This window comes from Ranitomeya imitator, chromosome 5, assembly GCF_032444005.1.
Source record: "Ranitomeya imitator isolate aRanImi1 chromosome 5, aRanImi1.pri, whole genome shotgun sequence".
Taxonomy (NCBI): domain Eukaryota; kingdom Metazoa; phylum Chordata; class Amphibia; order Anura; family Dendrobatidae; genus Ranitomeya; species Ranitomeya imitator.
The window spans coordinates 203,919,697-203,943,163 of record NC_091286.1 but is presented as its reverse complement, the minus strand read 5'-3'; the positions used below and the strand labels follow the sequence as shown (position 1 = coordinate 203,943,163).

The 23,467-nt window shown below is 44.4% G+C and overlaps 1 protein-coding gene across 2 annotated transcripts in view; it reads left to right on the top strand.

Moving 5' to 3' along the window:
- Window positions 1-23,467, top strand: part of PLG (plasminogen) — a 218,913-nt gene that overhangs the window by 136,561 nt on the left and 58,885 nt on the right. For both annotated transcript variants that reach the window (XM_069769519.1, XM_069769520.1), the window contains exon 11: window positions 16,036-16,211. In XM_069769519.1, coding sequence (XP_069625620.1) covers window positions 16,036-16,211 — 176 coding nt within the window. The remainder of the gene's footprint in view (window positions 1-16,035; window positions 16,212-23,467) is intronic.

The following is a 23,467-nucleotide window of genomic DNA, read 5'->3' as shown; positions in this document are numbered from 1 at the left end:
GATTGAGTCCCAGTATCACTCCACTGTCACACACACCGAGTCCTAGTATCACTCCACTCGCACACACACTTCCAGTCCCAGTATCACTTCACTCTCACACACAGATCTAGTCCCAGTATCACTCCACTCGCACACACAGAACGAGTCACAGTATCACTCCACTCTCACACACACATCGAGTCCTAGTATCACTCCACTCACACACACAGATCCAGTCCCAGTATTACTCCACTCTCTCCCACACACACACACACACACACACACACACACACACACACCGAGTTCCATTATCACTCCACTTGCACACACAGAACGAGTCCCAGTATCACTCCACTCGCACACACAGAACGAGTCACAGTATCACTTCACTCTCACACACACATCGAGTCCTAGTATCACTCCACTAGCACACACAGATTGAGTCCCAGTATCACTCCACTGTCACACACACCGAGTCCTAGTATCACTCCACTCGCACACACAGATCCAGTCCCAGTATTACTCCACTCTCTCTCTCTCACACACACACACACACACACACACACCGAGTTCCATTATCACTCCACTCGCACACACACATCCAGTCTCAGTATCACTCCACTCGCACACACAGATTATGTCCCAGAATCACTCCGCTATCACTCACACATCGAGTCACAGCATAACGCCGCTTGCACACACAGGCTAATCCCAGTATCACTCCTCTGTCACAAACTCCGCTTGAGTGATACTGCTTCTGGCCAGCTGCTGCAGCCAACCACTATGGAATGCAAGGAGACCTGACAGTGAGGCAGTTTTGTATGTGAGAGTCTATTCACTTTCCAGCTCTATTGTTATGGTTCTGGTAAGTGCAGTTTTTTTGGAAGGGGGAGTCTGCTTTCTTTGTGCGTAAATAGCAGATAGAGAATAATACAGTTAAAAATGGAAATTAAAGTATAAATACTGTATGTATTTAGCCAGAAGATGCCACCACATAAAACTGAGAAAAAGCAATAGAGTGGGAATAAAAGGCCACCTCAAAATTCATAGCATCTATCAAGTGCAAAGCAGAAAAACGTGAGTTTATATTAACCCCTTTCTGACCTCGGACGGGATAGTACGTCCGAGGTCAGATCCCCTGCTTTGATGCGGGCTCCGGCGGTGAGCCCGCATCAAAGCCGGGACATGTCAGCTGTTTTGAACAGCTGACATGTGCCCGTCATAGGTGCGGGCAGAATCGCGATCTGCCTGCACCTATTAACTAGTTAAATGCCGCTGTCAAACGCAGACAGCGGCATTTAACTACCGCTTCCGGACGGGCGGCCGGAAATGATCGCATCGCTGACCCCCGTCACATGGTCATGGTCACAGGTCGGCGATGCTTCTGAATAGTAACCATAGAGGTCCTTGAGACCTCTATGGTTACTGATCACCGGTAGCTGTGAGCGCCACCCTGTGGTCGGCGCTCACAGCACACCTGATTTTCTGCTACATAGCAGCGAACAGCAGATCACTGCTATGTAGCAGAGGCGATCGTGCTGTGCCTGCTTCTAGCCTCCCATGGAGGCTATTGAAGCATGGCAAAAGTAAAAAAAAAAAGTTAAAAAAATTTAAAAACTATAAAAGTTTAAATCACCCCCCTTTCGCCCCATTCAAAATAAATCAATAAAAAAAAAATCGAATCTACACATATTTGGTATCGCCACGTTCAGAATCGCCCGATCTATCAATAAAAAAAAAGCATTAACCTGATCGCTAAACGGCATAGCGAGAAAAAAATTCAAAACGCCAGAATTACGTTTTTTTGGTCGCCGCAACATTGAATTAAAATGCAATAACGGGCGATCAAAAGAACGTATCTGCACCAAAATGCTATCATTAAAAACGTCATCTTGGCACGCAAAAAATAAGCCCTCAATCGACCCCAGATCACGAAAAATGGAGACGCTACGAGTATCGGAAAATGGCACAATTTTTTGTTTTTTTTTGCAAAGTTTGGAATTTTTTTTTCCCCACTTAGATAAAAAATAACCTAGTGATGTTAGGTGTCTATGAACTCGTACTGACCTGGAGAATCATAATGTCAAACAAAAAATAAGTGTGGGATTGCACTTTTTTTGCAATTTCACCGCACTTGGAATTTTTTTCCCGTTTTCTAGTACACAACATGGTAAAACCAATGATGTCATTCTAAAGTACAACTCGTCCTGCAAAAAATAAGCCCTCACATGGCCATATTGACAGAAAAAAAAAAAGTTATGGCTCTGGGAAGGAGGGGAGCGAAAAACGGAAAATCCCAAGGTCATGAAGGGGTTAAAATGTAATTTTTACTAGGTCACTAAAATGAAAAAAAAGTCAGCAAAAATCTCTTTCATCCTGTAATAATATCTCTCATCCTAGGCCTTCCTGTTCTAATTTGGAATGATACAGTATAATAACTAAACAAGCGATAATCTTTATTACAAAAAATCACAGCAGGAAAAAACTACAGTACAAACAAAAAACCCTTAAAAACAGTTAGGGCAGCGTGGTTCAGACAAAGTGCAACTGGCATATACATATTATAATAATAATAATATTTTTTTATTTATACAGCGCCAACATATTCCGCAGCACTTCACAATTGAGCGGGGACATGTACAAACAATAAATTCGGTACGAGTTAAGACAATTTAAACAGTGACATTAGGAGTGAGGTCCCTGCTCGCAAGCTTACAGTCTACAAGGAAATGGGGGGGGGGGGGGGGGGGGGAGGGGACAGAATAGGTGAAAAGTGCTTGTTATTACACGTCTGGCAATTCTAATAAATAGGTATTTTCATACAAAGCTGCATGATCCGGTCATCAGCCCGTGTGTTTAAGTGCAATAGTCAAGTATCAAGTGCAGTTATCATGTGCATGGAGGGTGTGGAGACAGATGAATAGTAGGGTGCAGATTCAGAATAATATTTGGAAGGAGGGAACATGGCAAAGTTAGTTTACCAAGTAGTTGATGTGGTAGGCTTGTTTGAAGGGATGGGTTTTTAAAGCACGCTTGAATAGGTCGGGGCTAGGTATCAGTCTGATCGTCTGGGGAAGTGCATTCCAGAGAGCTGGCACAGCATGAGAGAAGTCTTGGAGATGGAGGTGCGAGGTTCAGATTATGGGGGATGTTAGTCTTAGGTCATTTGAAGAACGAAGGGCACGTGTAGGGCGATAGACAGAGATGAGAGAGGAGATATAAGGCGGTGCAGAACTGTGGAGAGCTTTGTGGGTGAGAGAGATGAGTTTATCCTGGATCCTGTAGTGAATGGGTAGCCGGTGTAATGACTGGCACAAGATGGAGGCATCGGTGAAGTGGCTGGACAGAAATATGACCCTGGCTGCAGTATTTAAGATGGATTGGAGAGGAGAAAGTTTGGTAAGAGGGAGACCGATCAGAAGAGAGTTGCAGTAGTCCAGATGAGAATGAATAAGAGTGACAGTAAGAGTCTTAGCAGTTTCAACGGTGAGAAAAGGTCGGATTCTGGAATTATTATTATAAATAATTACATGCAATATAACAAATACATGAACACGAGTACATAGCCATGTTAGAGATGATTACAAGGCAATGGAGTGAGTATAAAGAGCAAGACAAAATAGTGCTGCTAGGTGTTGGTAATCTGCAATAGGCAGTAATTCCTTTAAGGCAGCAAAAATATATTAACCAAGCATACTGTAGTTCAATAATACAAACCATGTGCCATTATATTTGGTAGAACCACACTACCCAGCACACCTGTTGGGGGACTTAATTTCTGGAAGGGGCTGAGGATGGGCAACATTATACAAGGAAGGGGCCCATAAGGAGGGGGACATTATATCAGGAAGGGGGCCAGGATTGGTGACATTATAACAGGAAGAGACCCAGGACAGTAGATATTAGAGCAGGAAGTTAATACAATGAAAAGGATTTGCAGACATCAGGAAATAGTATCATGTGGGGGAAACCACTATAAGAGTTAATTCAGACCAATACCGCTACTTTAGATATAACAAATATAAATTGAAATGATATCATAATTAACCAAGCAATAATATTTATTACAAAAAAATCACACAGCATGAAAAAAAGGCAACACAAACAGTGCTCTGCAATACACTTCAGCTGAATGTGCATCCTTGGATGAACATCCAGCTAAAGTTGGTGCCGGCATTGGCAAGCCCTCATCCCACTCGGGCCTGGTTGTGGTCACGTCGATCGCACTTGTTTCTCCCCTGACACAAGCCTTTTTTTGATGTATGCTTTTAAGGGCTTCGGCAGATGGACAAAGCTTTTCTCATCCAAAAGAGTCGGGCCGATAAATGACACTCTGATCAAACTATGATCAGAGTTTGATCAGAGTGTGGTCAAAGTGTGATCCTATTCTCTTGAATGAGGAGAAGATGGAGAAAAAGGTTTCTCCATCTTCTCCATTGTGTCAGTGCGTGATGTTATCCGAGTGCAGTCTGATGATGGCCACGCACTCATTGACTTGCACAGCCAAATATCGTCCACAGCCCCATAGACTAACATTGGTAAGGGGGCGATACGGATGCGATAAGGTTTGTGGTATAGTGCTAGGACCGATAATACGACATCTGCAATATATATTTCATTCTAATCCTAAATATTGAGCTAATTAATGGAATTTTCTAATTACAAACTAGTGAGGGAGTATTCTGTGCAGAACCCTCTGGCCTCATTCAGGCATCTGACTTACGCATTTGATTGCTATCTGTGGTTTACTTTTCATGGATAGCACTTGTACCTGTGATATTCTATGGGGCCATTTACATATCCTTGTTTTTAGAGTGGAAAATTACAGTGACATGTCCAATTGTGACCTGAGGGATGAATCAAAATCAACAATGCAAGTTTATGAATCCGTGAAAAAATTGCAATGCACTCAAACGATATCAGAGTGCTGTCCGATTTTCACGGATTGTCAGAAAGGAGAAAGTCAAAAAACCTTTTTTTTTTGCACTTATGAGAATAACTGATGACACTCGAACCACAGAGTCAGATCAAAATAATCAGTCCGGGTTTTCCCATGTAGGATAAAAACAAAGTCTAAATGAGCGCTAATTGTGTGTAAAGTACTCACTCATATGCCATGTGCATACTTGATATCATGTGATACTCCCTCTTCCACTTCTCTCAATGGTCTCCATTAAGAAAAAGAGGTAGTTGGCATCTCAAGTATGCAAATCTCAGATAAGCAGTCACGTGAAGACCGCAAGGAATGTGAAACAGAGCGAGAACACAAAACACAAAAGCAAAATGTATTTATAGTACAAAAATAACCAAAAATGAACGTAGAGAAGTGTAATATGGGACTGGCCCACTGAGTACAGGTAACACTGTATTTAGGCAACGCAGTGAATAGTGTAAAGTTTACAACACAAAGATAATTGCAGTTTTGTTTATACTCTTCCCTGTAAAGTGTTAATAAAATTAAGTAAATAAACATTTTTTATTTCATGAATTTATTCAGCATTGCAATTATGAAACTTTGCTAGTGACTTTCTTAGGGGATGTTCTTCATTTCTGTAAAAGAAAAATGCAGTGAGTGGCTATTTGCCTGCCTTACCTGCAAAGATATTAGAACATATTGATTTGGAGTACAGATGACTAGGGGAAAGCAGGGGCTTGGAAGCCCCTTACATGTCATTTTTTTTGTTTACAAGAATGAAGGCAAATCCCTTAATCAAATGATTTGTAACACTTCCCAACTTTGTAGATTGTGAGCCCTCGCGGGCAGGGTTCTCTCTCCTCCTGTACCAGTTGTGACTTGTATTGTTCAAGATTATTGTACCTGTTTTATTATGTATATCCCTCCTCACATGTAAAGCGCCATGGAATAAATGGCGCTATAATAATAAATAATAATAATAACTCCCATGCTGGACAAAATTATATAAAAATATATGTTTTGTTACTTTTTAACTTGTATATACTGTTCCCTATAAGCTGTACACTCCGGACATGGTAGATAGAGGTAAAGAATATCATATTTTGCAGAACGTTAGCTCTGTAATTGGGCTCGTTAACCTCATTATTAGGCTGTTCTAAAATTTAATTTCCCAGTTAGCTTAGAGGGAACAATGATTTTATCTATGTATCAGAAAACAATTCTACTGACAAATGCAACTTGTTTTGAAACAAGTAAGTGTTTATGTCCGTACTTGGAAAAAAAAAACGTACTGTATAAATACCTGGATTGCGTTGATAAAACAGTTATTAAAATGTTTATTCATAAAGGCCAAAGCTCGCTTTGGCGTGAAGGGGTGAAATAATATTTTACTACAATATCGCCTTCTTTTGCCTACACCCTGATTCATCAGTTTTGGAGTAAAACTGTAACGCTCGTGCCGAGACTGGTTGGCGCGGGAGTCTGGGGGTGTGGCCCCAATGGACCACAGACCAAACTTCCCTGGAAGGGGCGTAACTAAGTACCTTCCTAGGTGTTCACTGGGGCCTCTGATCGTGAGGTCGGACTTGTGCAATAGGAAGCTAACAGGTACTGTGAATGCTGATCCCAACGGGGACAAGACACAGGCAGACAGGCACGGCTGTGACACTGGCTGACGGATGTGTACGGCAGAGGCTCTGACGGGCAGACTGGCTTGACGGAGATACAGGCAGACTGGCACGGCTGGCACTCTGGCAGACAGGCGGGCACGGCTGGCATTCTGGCAGACAGGGCTGATACTCTGGTAGGAACTGGTATACAGTCGGGTGTATGGAAACAGGTAAGAACCTGTTCAGACTGGTGAACATAAAGAAACAGGTAGAGACCTGTACGGCAAGTTGCTGAATGTGATGCCCAAGAGACCGGGATACCCAGCACCGGACCAATGGGGTCTATCTCTTAAGCGGGATGTCACGGGTGGCTTGACCCGGTGCTGTGGCCTCAGGCAATGCACAGTGTAAGGGGTATCGTGAGGGGACAGGCACTTACTTGATCAGCAGCAGGTTCTCCCAGAGGTGACGATCCCGATCCTGGATAGATGGCTATTGTCCAAATGAAAGACTGAGGCATTGAAACGTTTAACCAGTTTACTTTAACATAAAGGGATTTACAACCAGTCCTGTGACCGGAGTCTGTATGGGAACTCTGAATTACTTTGACCCTGCCGGGGTCTTCGCCTCTTATTGTACGCAATTTCTGTGTGGCCCTGCTGCTGTATGTGAACTGGCTGCCGGCCCAATCTGTCCCCTCCGGGTCCTGGTTCGACGGGCAACCCGAGTCCTTTTATCGGCTTACCCCCTCCGGGAGTACCACTGAACTCTGTGTCTGTTGCTGCGTCCGGCCCTAGTGAAGCTGATATCACCTCATGTTTTTCCGGTTGCTGTATTATATATAATGAATACAGCCACGGAACCGGTATCCGTCTTTGCGCCTGTTCTGGGTAGTGATTAATACTACCCGGTTCTCACAATGTCCTTTTTCTCTGTCCCTCTTCTCCTCAGGCCGGTGATTTAGGCCTGGAAACAGTCACAGGGCTGTTAGAAATTCAGCTGTATGACCTCTCACTTTCAGCTCCTTATCCCAACTGCCAGTTCTTCTCTCAGACCAGAATGGATCAAGGGGAGTCTCTGGAGCTCCCCCTTCTGGCCGGATGTGGTAGTGCAGTTTTGCTATCTTAGTACTTGTATTTAGTGTCAGTAACTATTTTTGTGGCAAATACCCCTAGGGGTGCCACATTCCCCCTTAGTTAAGAACAGTACTCCGGGACTGTGGGACGATAACATTTTGAAATAACAATTAATATGTACAGAGTCTTAAAAATGAAAAGTTACAAAAACCACTCAAGGAAACAAAAATAGAGTTCTGTAAAAAGTCACTTCAAATAGCGTCCGTTAATTCAGTTCTATCCTTGAAGGTACTAGGAAAGGCACGGCACTTTGTGTCCAGGAATTTAGTTCCATTTTTCCAATATAAAGTCTAAAGAAAGTTCAAAAAGAGCAAAAAGCAAAGTTCAAAAAGCAGTCTTTCCAGAGCTTTGATTTAGTGCCTCCGGGTTGATAACAAGTTCAAGAATATGCAAGAAGTTCATACAGACAAGTCTCTGTAGGCACTGGGCTTAAACGTTGCAGAATGATAACAATGACTATAGTTTTATAGTTGGTAATCTGCATACCTGGCCGGTAATTGACCCTGGGTACTACGCTGTGATCTACGTAATAGCGGTGTCTCTTCATGTGGTGTACTACTGTCTACTGCGGATGTTGTATCTGCCCACTCTGCTAAAGATAATTCCATGACTATGGAGTTGGCAAGTCCACCGTGAATGGGATTACTCTGATCAGGAATCTGTTCTTCCTGGCCTGGAACCTCCTGTAGTACGGGGTCAGCCTCTTCCTGTCTTGGGACTTCTGGTATTGGGTTCGGTGTTGGGTAAAAGGCCACCATGGGAACCACTACTGCACCATGGTATGTTAGTAGGGTTTTGGGAAAGTCTCCAATACAGGTGTGATACATTTCCTCTTCTTTTTCCTTTACTGGTTGAACCTGTATGGGGTGAATAACTTCTGGTTCTGGCTGGACAACTTCTGGCTCTTTCAATGCTTCCGGACACAATTTAAGATTGTCTCTTGACACTAATACAGATGTTAAGCCTCCGTTTTTGCTAATACATCCTACATTTTAGGATTATCCATTCTTGTTGGTAAAACAGTGTAGGGTACGGCTTCCCACTGATTGCCTAGTTTATTGGTTTGACGGTTTCTCTTGAGCACTTGGTCACCCGGTCTTAATGGGGTCGCTAGAGCATTCTGGTTGAAAGTTCGCTCTTGTCTTTCTCTAGTTTGCTGAAGGCTTCTTTCCACACTCTCTTGCACTTGGCGATACTGCTTTTGCCGTATGATATCCCAATTGGAGTCTTGAACTTCTGCGTCTGGTTTCAGAATTCCCATTTCTAGATCGATTGGTAATTGGCCGGGTCTTGCACGCATAAGGTAAGCTGGGGTGCAGTTGGTGGAGCTCACCGGGACATGATTATACAGATCCACCAAGTCAGGCAATTTCTCTGGCCATTGATTCCTTGCTGTCTCAGGTAAAGTCTTTAGTAGGTCTATTACAATATGGTTCATCTTCTCGCATAAGCCGTTTGTTTGTGGATGATAGGCCGTCGTCCGGATCTTTTTGCAACCATACATATTACAGAATTCTCTGAAGATCTCTGATTCAAAGGCTGTACCTTGGTCGGTGAGAACCTGTTCCGGATATCCATGGGGTCTACAAAAGTACGTTTGGAACGCTTTGGCTGCTGTTTTTGCTGTCAGATCTTTTATGGGTATTACTACCAAGAAGCGTGAATAATGGTCCACGATGGTCAAGGCATAGACATAGCCGGACCGGCTTGGTGTCAACTTCACGTGGTCCATGGCTACAAGTTCAAGTGGTTGTTTGGTGATTATGGGCTGCAGTGGTGCTCTTTGGTTCTTTTGATCGTTTCTTCTGAGGTTGCACGGGCCACAATTTCTGCACCACTGTTCGATTGATTTTCTCATCCCGACCCAATAAAATCTTTCTCTTAGAAGTACTTCTAACTTTTTCCAACCGAAGTGACCAGCACCATTATGGTAAGCTTCGAGGACCATCTTGACATCTTGTTTAGGCACGATAATCTGCCAAACCAATTCATGTGTTTTCGGATTGGTGTACCTTCTACAGAGCTTCCCTTGATACAGGAACATTTTGCCTCTCTCTTTCCAGAGTTGATGCGTCTCTTCTGGGGCATCCTCATCGGGATATGCACTTTGCTCAGTTAACAGTTCCTTCACCAACTTCACAGCCGGATTGCTGTCTTGGGTGTCAGCCCATCTATGGTGTGCTAACGGATTAAAATTCACCTCTTGTTGTTTCTGATAGGTACTTGACTGATGATGTTTTGCCTTGGGATGATGGAAGGCTGGTAGTTCAATTTCTTCAAGCTCCCCCGTTTCTTCTTCTACATCTCTCAAGTGTGGCATCCAGGATAGGGCATCTGCATTTCCATTCTTGCGACCTGCTCGATACTCGATCTTGAAGTTGTAATTAGATAACCGGGCTATCCATCGCTGTTCTAACGCACCTAATTTGGCTGTGTCCAGGTGGGTCAACGGACTGTTGTCAGTATAGACAATAAATTCTGCAGCGGCCAGATAGTGTTTGAAACGTTCAGTCACAGCCCAAACTACTGCCAGTAGTTCCAATTTGAAGGAGCTATAATTTTCTGGATTTCTTTCAGTAGGCCGGAGCTTTCTACTTGCAAAGGCGATGACTTTCTCCTGACCTTCTTGCTTTTGTGACAGCACCGCTCCTAGTCCCACATTACTGGCATCGGTGTAGAGGATGAAAGGTTGATGGTAATATGGGTATGCCAGAACCTCTTCACCGGTTAGTGCCTTCTTTAGTTGTTCAAAGGAGTCTTCCCTTTCGTCGTTCCACTGGAAAGGAGGGTTTCGGTTTGAAGGTTTCTTCGTCTGCCCTACCAAGGCGTCTTGCAAGGGTGCTGCCAACTTGGTAAATCCTTTTATAAATCTGCGATAGTAACCCACCAATCCCAGGAATTGCCTCACTTCTTTTGCGCTGGTAGGTCTCGGCCAATCCCTTATGGCGGTTATTTTCTCGGGATCCGGTGCTACTCCCTCCGAACTCACGATGTGTCCCAGGTACTGTACCTTTGGCTTGAGAAGGTGACATTTGGATGGCTTGATTTTCATGCCATACCTGGATAAGGCTTCGAACACTTCTGCCAGGTCTTTTAAGTGTTGTTCGTAAGTCTTTGAGTAGACGATCACATCATCTAGGTACAGGAGGATGGTCTCGAAGTTTTTGTGTCCGAGGCAGCATTCCATCAGCCGCTGGAAGGTACCGGATGCATTGCAGAGTCCGAACGGCATGCGATTAAATTCACTTAGACCCATTGGTGTGGTGAATGCCGTCTTTTCCTTATCTCTCTCAGCCACAGGGACTTGCCAATACCCGCTTGTTAAGTCTAAGGTGGAAAAATAATTAGCAGATTTCAAAGCGGTCAAGGACTCTTCTATCCTAGGCAAGGGGTAGGCATCTTTATGGGTGATGTTATTAATCTGCCGGTAGTCTACGCACATTCTCATGGTTCCGTCTTTTTTTTTGACAATCACTAGAGGGGCCGCCCAGGGGCTACAGCTGTCTCTTATTACCCCGGCCTGTTTCATCTCCCTCAGCATATCTTTTGCACATTGATAGTGAGCGGGCGGTATGGGTCTATATCTTTCTTTTATTGGGGGATGGTCACCGGTGGGGATTGTGTGTTCTACCCCTTCTATCCGTCCGAAGTCCAATGGGTGTTTACTGAAGACTTGTTCATATTCCGTCACTAGCCTATACACCCCTTGTTTTTGATGGGTAGGTGTTGAATTTATGCCCACGTGTAGCTGTTGGCTCCAATCCTCCAATTCTCCATCTGAGCCGTTGACTTCCACCTGACAGGTTGGTTCTAAGGGCTCAATGGTTGTGATGGCATTGTTGTCAACAGTATATAGCTTTGCCACTGTAGCATACCTTGGCAAAGTGACCTCTTCCTCTCCACAGTTCAAAAGTCGTACCGGTGTACCTCGACTACCCCTCGTGCTGTGAGTATAGTGGGCCTGCTGTCGGTGTACACTGGTTCTATTAAGGCTTGATAATCTTGTCCCTTAGTACCAATGGCTGCGCTACACCTTACCAGCATTTTTGTTTTTGGTGGGATTACAATAGACGTTGGATCACTTACCCTCACACTGCCGATTTCTCCACCTGCAACTTCTACCTGTTGCCTTAACATCAATACTTTTATTTCCCCCCGGAGAACTCTCTGCTGGCAGGATTGGGCAGTTTCAGCAATTTGCTGTAAGACAGAAATGACTTCTGAAAAGCAGTTCTCTAACACATTCATTCCTATCAATACAGTTGGTTCACAGTTCCGCCGGTCAACATCAACAACAATTATACCCTGTTTCTTCAATTCTACTTTACCAATCTTTATGGTCATCTCCCTGAATCCTAGTTTCGGTACCAACTTACCATTACTGGCCCATATATCTAGTTCAACATCAGAGGGCCCTTTATCAATATCTGCATCAGCCCAGTACCTCTTATAAAGGATATACGGTATAGATGAAATCTGGGAACCTGTGTCCAGCAAAGCGTTGAGGGGAATTCCGTCCAGCACGATAGGGATAATGGGTCGTCCTCCAATGTACCTGTTGTGCCAGGGTGTTGGGCCTTGAAAGTTCATTCCTGCGAAGCGTCCCGCATTCCCAGGGGATTCCCGTTTAAATCACAATCTCGTGCAAAGTGGCCTGGCTGCTGGCAATGGCGGCAAATGGGCTGTCCATCCGGTTGGTAGCGGTCGCGGGGTCGTCCTCTCCATGTCGGGTATCTCCGGGGTCTCATCCATGGAACATCTTCTCTACGGTTTGCCAACTCCATCTTGGGTCCTCTCATCTCCTGCATGGTTTTAGCCATTGAAGCAACAACATCAGTTAAAGAGTCAAGCTTTTGTTGAAGAGCCTCATTAGTACTGGACCCCAGGGGCTTAGCAATGGCCCCGGACATAGCTGATGTCAATGGCACTCCCTGTTGTTGAGGAGCCTCTGCCATGGGTTGCGCAGGCTCCTGATCCCGAGGTGCCTCTGCCAGCTGGAGACGTATAGCGCTCTCCTTTAATTGGGCAAATGTCAATTCAGGGTTCTTAAAAACAAGCATGCTCACATGCCCCCGGTGAGAAGGGGTGTAGAGTCCCTCAATAAATTGATCTCTTAGCAGTTTATCCGCTCCGGTGTTAAAAATGGGTTCAGCCAGTGTAAGTGATTTAAGGGCTTCCTGCAGGTTTAAGGCAAAGTCTCTCACGCCCTCATTAACATTTTGTTTGCAATTAAAGAATCGTACTTTAGCTTTGCTGCTGGCAGTGGTTTCAAATGTAGCTTTTAATCCAGCAAATATGCGTTCAACAGTGCCTTTTAGATCAGCTGCCCATGCTGTGACTTCTCGCTTAGCATGACCACTTAACTGCATCATCAGGAGACTAACACGCTGAACTTCACCCATGGGGAACATGTTAAAATGGGCCAGCATCTTTTCTCTGAAATCGTCAAGGGTATTAGGCTCACCTTCATACATTGGAAGCCACGGGCCACCCGGGGTATATGGCATCAGCACCGGCATGATGGGCGCCACTACTTGCACCGCTGCGCTACAGGACTCTCTATCGACACTCTGTCTTTCAGCTGCATTAGCGTCGCCGGGTGCTTCGGCGTCTCCGTGCTGCGACATACTGTGCCCCCTTAGTTAATCCGGACCCTTCCGGTCCTCCGCTTCCGTCGGGATAGTGTAGATTCGTTCCGCTGTGCAGCAGGATTGGTTTTCCCCTTGATCTGACGTCAGAGCGCTCAGCTTGGTGCCGCCCACAATGACACGCCCCCTGCTGCTCCCGCCCGCCGCGCGCTCTGTAATGGCAGATTCTGAAGTTTTTCAGTCAGACTGGGGCTCAGGTAATGGCGTAGCCCAATTAAGAGTCTCGTGCCTAATGGTTATGAGGTGATTACCTCAGGGGATGGCGGCCATCTTTACTCCATTATAACCAATGGGGAAAAGTCACTTTCAATAGTTTTTAATGGGAAATGGAATTTTCTTTAATAAAGTCAATTTTCAAGATTTTTCATCCAAGTTTTCACAGTTTTGGATTCCAATCACGGCACACAATACCCAGTATACGGGCTGGCTGGATCCTGTTCGTGACGCCAATTGTGACGCCCAAGAGACCGGGATACCCAGCACCGGACCAATGGGGTCTATCTCTTAAGCGGGATGTCACGGGTGGCTTGACCCGGTGCTGTGGCCTCAGGCAATGCACAGTGTAAGGGGTATCGTGAGGGGACAGGCACTTACTTGATCAGCAGCAGGTTCTCCCAGCGGTGACGATCCCGATCCTGGATAGATGGCTATTGTCCAAATGAAAGACTGAGGCATTGAAACGTTTAACCAGTTTACTTTAACATAAAGGGATTTACAACCAGTCCTGTGACCGGAGTCTGTATGGGAGCTCTGAATTACTTTGACCCTGCCGGGGTCTTCGCCTCTTATTGTACGCAATTTCTGTGTGGCCCTGCTGCTGTATGTGAACTGGCTGCCGGCCCAATCTGTCCCCTCCGGGTCCTGGTTCGACGGGCAACCCGAGTCCTTTTATCGGCTTACCCCCTCCAGGAGTACCACTGAACTCTGTGTCTGTTGCTGCGTCCGGCCCTAGTGAAGCTGATATCACCTCATGTTTTTCCGGTTGCTGTATTATATATAATGAAAACAGCCACGGAACCGGTATCCGTCTTTGCGCCTGTTCTGGGTAGTGATTAATACTACCCGGTTCTCACAATGTCCTTTTTCTCTGTCCCTCTTCTCCTCAGGCCGGTGATTTAGGCCTGGAAACAGTCACAGGGCTGTTAGAGATTCAGCTGTATGACCTCTCACTTTCAGCTCCTTATCCCAACTGCCAGTTCTTCTCTCAGACCAGAATGGATCAAGGGGAGTCTCTGGAGCTCCCCCTTCTGGCCGGAGGTGGTAGTGCAGTTTTGCTATCTTAGTACTTGTATTTAGTGTCAGTAACTATTTTTGTGGCAAATACCCCTAGGGGTGCCACACTGAACAGAGGTAGAGCAAGAGCGAATGCAAAGCAGAACCACAGGAGGCGGAGTAAGAGCAGGAGGTGGAGCTAAGAGCAGAGAAAAAGAATGCAGAGGAGGAGGCGGAGCTAAGAGCGGAGACGCTGGAGGCAGAGCCAAGAGTAGAGATGCTGGAGGCGGAGTCAAGAGCGGAGATGCTGGAGGCGGAGCCAAAAGCGGAGACACTGGAGGCGAGCTAAGAGCAAACCGCAGGAGGCAATGCCAAGAGCCAGACCCGCAGGAGGCAAAGCCAGGAGCAGAGAAGCACAGAGCCACAGGTAGTGGCGAACAGAGCAGAGAGATGCAGAGCCACTGATAGTGGCAAGCAGAGCAGAGAGGTAACACAGAGGTAAACACAGCAGAGTGAGAATGGTAAACAAACAAAGAAGGAACAGGAATGGACATAGACCAGAGTACAGACACAGAAGTAACGGAACACAGATAAAGGCCTGTGAATTGCAGCCCTCAGAGACAGGAAACAGACACAACCTGGCAGCTCAGTAGCAAATGCTAACTGAGGGGAATAGTTTGCTCAGGCATCCTCCAATGGGTGAGGATGTCTTAAGTATCAGAGACCTCTAGGCTATTGGCCAGGGACACCTTAGGGAGGTGCACACAGTCTCAATAAAAATCCGGAGTTGCTGGCGCCGCTCCCCTATGCACACAGCCAGGAGGTGTACACAGATCAAGCCGCCATGGAGCACATGGCATGGAGCCGGCAGCAGACAGATCTCACAGCATGGCACTGGGTGAGTGAGTTGATGTAACAGGCAGGTGGGGAATGAAAGGCCATGCAGTGATGCCGGCAGGGTTGTTACAAAAACTAGTTGAAATTTCTGAATATTTTTAGGCATCTAAAAAAATGCAACTTTTTGCTTTATTACCCCAGCCAATTTTCGAAAAATGAGCAAAGTACAAAAGACAAAAAATTAATCAGAATTAACTTCACAAAAGTTGTGCAAATTACAGCAGAAATGTAATCCAGTCCCCCACTTGGGTACGTTTTTACACTGGCACAAGCCGCTTAATGAATTTTGCACATCTTACTCCAGCGCACACTTTAGCCAGACTGGCATGCAAAATGCAAACTACGGTAAATCAGCATATTACATATATGTATAATCCCTTAGGCTGTGTTCACACGCTGCATTTTTTGTATCAGAAAATGTACTGTTTGAAGTGATTTCAATAAAAAATGTTACATTTGGCCTTCGCAGGTGAATACCACATTAGAGCAGTTCATCTGTTTAGAGACTTAAGTACTTTTGTCGCATCTTTGCGTTGTGCTCTTGCCAATGGTTTAACTCTGCTGTTAAAAAATTAAAAAAAATATTCAGAGTCAATATTTCAAAGCTGTGTATTATGAAACACATTTTGTATTTACAGGGGACTTGAAAGAAATTACTGCAGAAATCCAGATAATGATAAGAGTCCATGGTGCTACACCACTGACCCGAGTGTGCGATGGGAGTATTGTAACTTGAAGAAATGCATTGAAACGCCACAAATAGAACAACAACCCATTCAGACAACAAAACCAACCATAGTGTCATCGAGCCCAGGTGAAGGAAAGTATTGCTATTGTATCAAACCTGTTAAAGGGGTAATCATATCAATCATTTTGAGGCCACATTCACACGTTCAGTATTTTACCTCAGTATCTGTAAGCTAAAACCATGAATGGGTGATAATACAGAAGTGGTGACTAGAGATGAGCGAATATCATTGGCTCCCTCCTTATTCGGCAAGCTATACCATACCAAATAAGCTGCATCGGGAACCCGGCTAACTGGAGTGCTCCCGATAATCAGCCGTTCGGCACTGCCGCTGCATGTGTCGCGGCTGTGTGACAGTCATGACACATGCATGGAGAGCCTGTGTATTGGGCTCTCCATGTATGTGTTGTGACTGTGAAACAATCGCGACACATGCGGCTGCGGTGCCGGACAGCTCATTATCGGAAGCGCTCCAGTTAGCCGGGTTCCCGATGCAGCTTATTCGGTAAGCTCTATAGTTTGCCGAATAAGGAGAGAGCCAACGATGTTCACTCATCTCTAGTGGTGACGTGTTTCTATTATACTTTTCCTCTGATTGTTCCACTCCTGATTTTGGCTTACAAATACTGACTCAAAACTTAACGTGTGCACGTGGCCTAATGCTATACGTTCAGAAAGATTTATCGTGTTTATAGCTGTAAATTGAAAATATTGCTCATTTTTTCAGATCTATGCAATGAATATAATATTTAATAGTGGGGCCACATCTTTAAGTCGAGTCTGTCAGTAAGCTCAACTTCCCCAAGCCACATATATGGACATGCAGGTGTTTTCAATGGAAGTCCATGGATACCTTTCTATCTGTTTCAGCATACCCAATAAATTAATGTTTTGAGCCATATGCAAATGAGTCATTAAGTGCTCTGGACATGATAGAGCACTTAAAAAGCCTCCGCCTTCTTAGGTTGTTTCCCAGCCCATCTTCAGCTTTACTTCCCTATCGGTGTGATTTCAGAAGACGGCAAGGAAATCATATAGTGAACTATGAAGAAACCTCCAGAAGGTGGTGCTGGGTGTAACCTGGGTAGGTAGAGGCTAGTTAAGTTCTCTGTCATGCAAAGAGCACTCAATGCAGAAGGAGAGAGCTAATTTCTTGGTAATACAGAATCATATAGAAGTTATGAGTGTTAATGGATGTTTCAAAGACATACAGTTAGGGACAGAAATATTTGGACAGTGACACAATTTTCGCGAGTTGGGCTCTGCATGCCACCACATTGGATTTGAAATGAAACCTCTACAACAGAATTCAAGTGCAGATTGTAACGTTTAATTTGAAGGGTTGAACAAAAATATCTGATAGAAAATGTAGGAATTGTACACATTTCTTTACAAACACTCCACATTTTAGGAGGTCAAAAGTAATTGGACAAATAAACATAAACCAAACAAAATATTTTTATTTTCAATATTTTGTTGCAAATCCTTTGGAGGCAATCACTGCCTTAAGTCTGGAACCCATGGACATCACCAAACGCTGGGTTTCCTCCTTCTTAATGCTTTGCCAGGCCTTTACAGCCGCAGCCTTCAGGTCTTGCTTGTTTGTGGGTCTTTCCGTCTTAAGTCTGGATTTGAGCAAGTGAAATGCATGCTCAATTGGGTTTAGATCTGGAGATTGACTTGGCCATTGCAGAATGTTCCACTTTTTGGCACTCATGAACTCCTGGGTAGCTTTGGCTGTATGCTTGGGGTCATTGTCCATCTGTACTATGAAGCGCCGTCCAATCAACTTTGCAGCATTTGGCTGAATCTGGGCTGAAAGTATATCCCGGTACACTTCAGAATTCATCCGGCTACTCTTGTCTGCTCTTATGTCATCAATAAACACAAGTGACCCAGTGCCATTGAAAGCCATGCATGCCCATGCCATCACGTTGCCTCCACCATGTTTTACAGAGGATGTGGTGTGCCTTGGATCATGTGCCGTTCCCTTTCTTCTCCAAACTTTTTTCTTCCCATCATTCTGGTACAGGTTGATCTTTGTCTCATCTGTCCATAGAATACTTTTCCAGAACTGAGCTGGCTTCTTGAGGTGTTTTTCTGCAAATTTAACTCTGTCCTGTCTATTTTTGGTATTGATGAATGGTTTGCATCTAGATGTGAACCCTTTGTATTTACTGTCATGGAGTATTCTCTTTACTGTTGACTTAGAGACAGATACACCTACTTCACTGAGAGTGTTCTGGACTTCAGTTGATGTTGTGAACGGGTTCTTCTTCACCAAATTAAGTATGCGGCGATCATCCACCACTGTTGTCATCCGTGGACGCCCAGGCCTTTTTGAGTTCCCAAGCTCACCAGTCAATTCCTTTTTTCTCAGAATGTACCCAACTGTTGATTTTGCTACTCCAAGCATGTCTGCTATCTCTCTGATGGATTTTTTCTTTTTTTTCAGCCTCAGGATGTTCTGCTTCACCTCAATTGAGAGTTCCTTTGACCGCATGTTGTCTGCTCACAGCAACAGCTTCCAAATGCAAAACCACACACCTGGAATCCACCCCTGACCTTTTAACTACTTCATTGATTACAGGTTAACGAGGGAGACGCCTTCAGAGTTAATTGCAGCCCTTAGAGTCCATTGTCCAATTACTTTTGGTTTCTTGAAAAAGAGGACGCTATGCATTACAGAGCTATGATTCCTAAACCCTTTCTCCGATTTGGATGTGGAAACTATCATATTGCAGCTGGGAGTGTGCACTTTCAGCCCATATTATATATATATAATTGTATTTCTGAACATGTTTTTGTAAACAGCTAAAATAACAAAACTTGTGTCACTGTCCAAATATTTCTGGCCCTAACTGTATATCCCCATTTATGCATTTTTTTCTTTTTTGGGAAGAGGTCATCTTACAGACAAATTCCTTACTGGTAAAGAGGCTACAGGAAGAAAATTAAGTTATATTCTTGCTTGCTTCCTACACAGTGAGAGCGGCTGTAATCACTGCCCAGCATTTTGATAATCAGTCTGCTCTGTAGCTTGTGTTTGCACAGCAGGCTGTCAATCAAAGTTCTGAGGAGTGATTAGAGACACTCTATAAGGAGAATATACGTTTATTTACTCCCTATTAGTGCTCTTCCAATAATGCAACTATGCAGGTTTACCCTGTACCTGCAAGTAAATTTGTTTTTTGGACATGACAGGTTCCCTTTAAGGGGCTAATTAGTGGTGATCCTCATTTATGAGGTTAAATAGTAGCTCAGATTGTTTCTATTAGAGACATGTGCTGGCAGAATAATACAGCAGTCATCTGCCCTGCTCGACATCTCCACATACCCTGTAAGGTTCTATGACGGATGCTTAGCGCAAATCATTAACACCTTTCTAACATATCAATATACTCTATACATAACCTGAGCTCGCATCTTTGCCAGCAGATGAGGACCAGGGCCGGACTGGCCATCTGGCAATTCTGGCAAATGCTAGAAGGTCCTGTCTGGTCATGGGCTGCCTTGTCTGCTACGTTGTTAACAGAATCGATGTTCTCAAGACACCCATACTGTTAAGAGCTGTGATGGAGCGCAAAGTTGCTGACTCTGTCACTTACCCCAGCAGCCACGGGTATCATTAGACATACTGGTCTTGTAGAAAATCCTTCTTTCCTCCATCCAGGGTAATATTAGTAATATATCCCATCTGGTTCATGGGGACGGGGACAACATAGGCCTGTGTGATTTCAAATGCCAGGACTGAATTTCAGCCCCAGTCCGTACCTGATGAGGACTGTGTCATTCAGCCATCATCTGCCACTAACAACCATGTTTTAAAGGGTGTCAACAGTCACGACATATTTTGGCAACAAAGAAAATTGAAAACACTATATCACAGTGTTGTAGTGCTAGAGTGCCTGCATAGAATAAGTCACAGATTCAGTACAAGGAAGATATAAGATCATATAATAAAGTGTACATGAGATCCACATATAGTTTAGTAGAATTCTTTTTATTAATTACAACATTACAAAAAAATAGTGCATTAAAAAAGGTGAAAACCACAAGATGGTGCCACAATCCCATATTGCATCTATTAAAAGAGACAATTTAAATTCAATATACAAGTCATATATAATATATTGCATATAATTAAGTCACTGTTCCTTGATAATAATATCTAAATGATTACACTGGATTGTGTCTAAGATATACAAGGTAAATAGCCTAAATTTCAATGGGAACAGATAAATTGAAGAGTAAAAAGCTAAGAAGCACGTGCAATTAAATTCATTACCTCCTGTGGGATGAAATGCCGAGCCCCGACGCGCATTTCAGTGCACTGCCTTTCTCTGGGAGTGGCATCACACCAACAGAAGCATCTTCTTATACCCATATAAGTGATGGAGCCAAATTTTTTAAATCTGACCAGTGTCATTTTATGTGGTAATAACTCTGGAACGCTTCAACAAATCTCAGTGATTTTGAGAATGTTTTTTCGTGACACATTATTCTTTATGATAATGGTAAATATAGGTAGATATGTTTAGTGTTTATTTATAAAAAAAAAAATCAGAAATTTGAGAAAACTGAAACTGTTTAAGCTCTCACAAAATGGCAACAAAGGAAAATTTAGTTTTTTTAAATTGTACATTTTTTTTCATCACTTTCATCCCAAGAAGAAATTAGCATGTTTGGTATTGCTGTGATCATACTGACTTAGAAAACACATCTCTAGGTCAGTTTTACCGTATAATGAATGCTGTAAATAAAAAAAAATAAGAAAACAATTGCGAAATTGCGCTTTTTCTGATATTTTGCCACACTAACAATTTTTTCCCCACTTTCCAGCACATGGTGTCATTCAAAAGTACAACTCATCCCGCAAAAGATAAACCCCTATTCAGCTATAGTATCAAATAAGTATCCTTACTAGATGCAAAGAGAGATAGTAAGAGGTCTTTTCCAAAGAAAGAAAGAGAATTCCCGAATAATTGCATCTAAACTACTGGACAAAACTACTGAATCTAAACTAAATGGCAAGGAATGGCGATGTTATACTAAGTGTCTGTGACATAGACAAATAAATGCATCCTGAATAGTGTTGAGCGATACCTTCCGATATCGGAAAGTATCGGTATCGGTTTGGATCGGCCGATATTCAAAAAATATCGGATATCGCCGATACCGATACCCGATCCCAATGCAAGTCAATGGGACCAAAATATCGGAATTAAAATAAACCCTTTCTTTCCTTGTAGGTTCATTCTACATCAAGGAAAACAACTAAGAATAATGTAGGATGTATGGGGGAGGTGGCGGAGACATTAAAGGCAATGAGGATTAGTCCAATCAAATAGAATAGCATGTTTTTTTTTTTTTTTTAAAGAAGTTCGGATTGAAAAAGATATTGAGTATGTAAATTTTTTTTATTTTGTCAGATATTGATGTTTCACTATTCCACGCCCTTCCCCTTCTTTTTTTTCTTTTTTTTTTTTTTCTTTTCCCACACTTTCATCTTCATCATCATCAGCATCCTTGACATCAACTTCTTCACCTTATTCATCTTCTTCTTCATCTTCTACCTATTTTTTTTTTTATTACATTCTTCATATTCATTTTCTTCAACTATTATTATTCTTCCTATTCTACATATTCTTTTTATTCCACTGTTATTATTCTTCCTATTCTACTTCTTCATCATATTCTCATTTGTGACAGGCATTCCCGTAGTTGTTATCTATAAAAGTTGGAAGATTACACCTTCCGTTCTGCCAGTCACAAAAGTTACATTTGTCCGCGTTCAGTTTGGCCTGCAGCATCAGGCTTTATCCAGGGGCACCACGAGGAGGAACGGACTCACCCCCATACACTGCTTAGTCTTCTTCTGCATATAATTTAGATAATATCTTTTGCTCTGATATTAAGTCTTATGCTTAATGTTCTTCTGCTCTTTGTTCTGCAGCCTCTTGTTCTTCTGCTTCTCGGTCTTCCATGTTGTCGTCTCCAGGGTCTTCGTCTCCAGTGTCGTCATCTCCGCCGTCGTCGTCTCAGCCGTCGTCGTCTCCGCCGTCGTCGTCGTCGTCGTCATCGGGGTGGTCTTCCGGGTCGTCGTCATCGGGGTGGTCTTCCGGGTTGTCGACGTTAGGGTCTTCAACTTGGAAATGTAGCAGAAGGTACAAGAAGGCTGAGAAAATGCCAAGAACCAGCTGATGGAACTGGAACTCGGATGGCTACCCGAAGGTTCAAGAGCCTATGGAACTACCGAGGACCAGCTGACGTTACTGGAACCCGGTTACTAAGCAGGAGGTACCCGTGCTAAAAAGCACTACCAAGGACCGCCTGACGTTGGCGGAACTCGGATACCCAGAAGGAGGCACCTAAGCCAAAGGCTCTGCCCGGAACCAGATGACGTTACTGGAACCAGGATGGGGAGCAGAAGGTACAAGAGCAAAAGACACTGCCGAGAACCAGCTGACGGTACTGGAACCCGGATGGGTAGCCGAATGTCCAAGAGCCAATGGAACTACCAAGGACCAGCTGACGTTACTGGAACCCGGTTACTAAGCAGGAGGTACCCGTGCCTGAAAGCACTACCAAGGACCACCTGACATTGGTGGAACTTGGATACCCAGAAGGAGGCACCTAAGCCAAAGGCTCTGCCCGGAACCAGCTGACGGTACTGGAACCAGGATGGGGAGCAGAAGGTACAAGAGCAAAAGACACTGCCGAGAACCAGCTGACGGTGCTGGAACCAGGTGGTGGACCCCAAGGCCCACAGGAGAGGAGAGAACAGCTAGGCCGCGAGGCAGCCGCAGTTACCGAACCCCAACAGTCCTACAGGGGGAGCTGGGCCTACTGGCACTACAGAACCAGCCTTGACTACCAGTTCACGCAGCCCACATAGGAAGCTCCTAAACTGGAGGCACCCTGGAGTTGGCTAACTCGACCGCCCCACGACGGGGCAAGCATAGGCGTCTCAGTGAAGTTGACACAACCCGGAAACAGCTGACGGTGCTGAAACCAGGCTTGGCACGAGGGAGTACCTGTGACAAGAACACTGCCGAGAACCAGCTGGCGGTGCTGGAACCCGGATGCGTTGCCCCAGTGTGCAAGAGCCAATGGCACGACCGAGGACCAGCTGACGGTGCTGGAACCCGGTTACTAAGCTGTAGGTGCCCGCGCTTAAAAGCACTACCAAGGACCGCCTGGCGTTGGCGGAACTCGGATACCCAGGAGGAGGCACCTTAGCCAAAGGCTCGGCCCGGAACCAGCTGACGGTGCTGGAACCAGGTGGTGGACCCGAAGGCCCACAGGAGAGGAGAGAACAG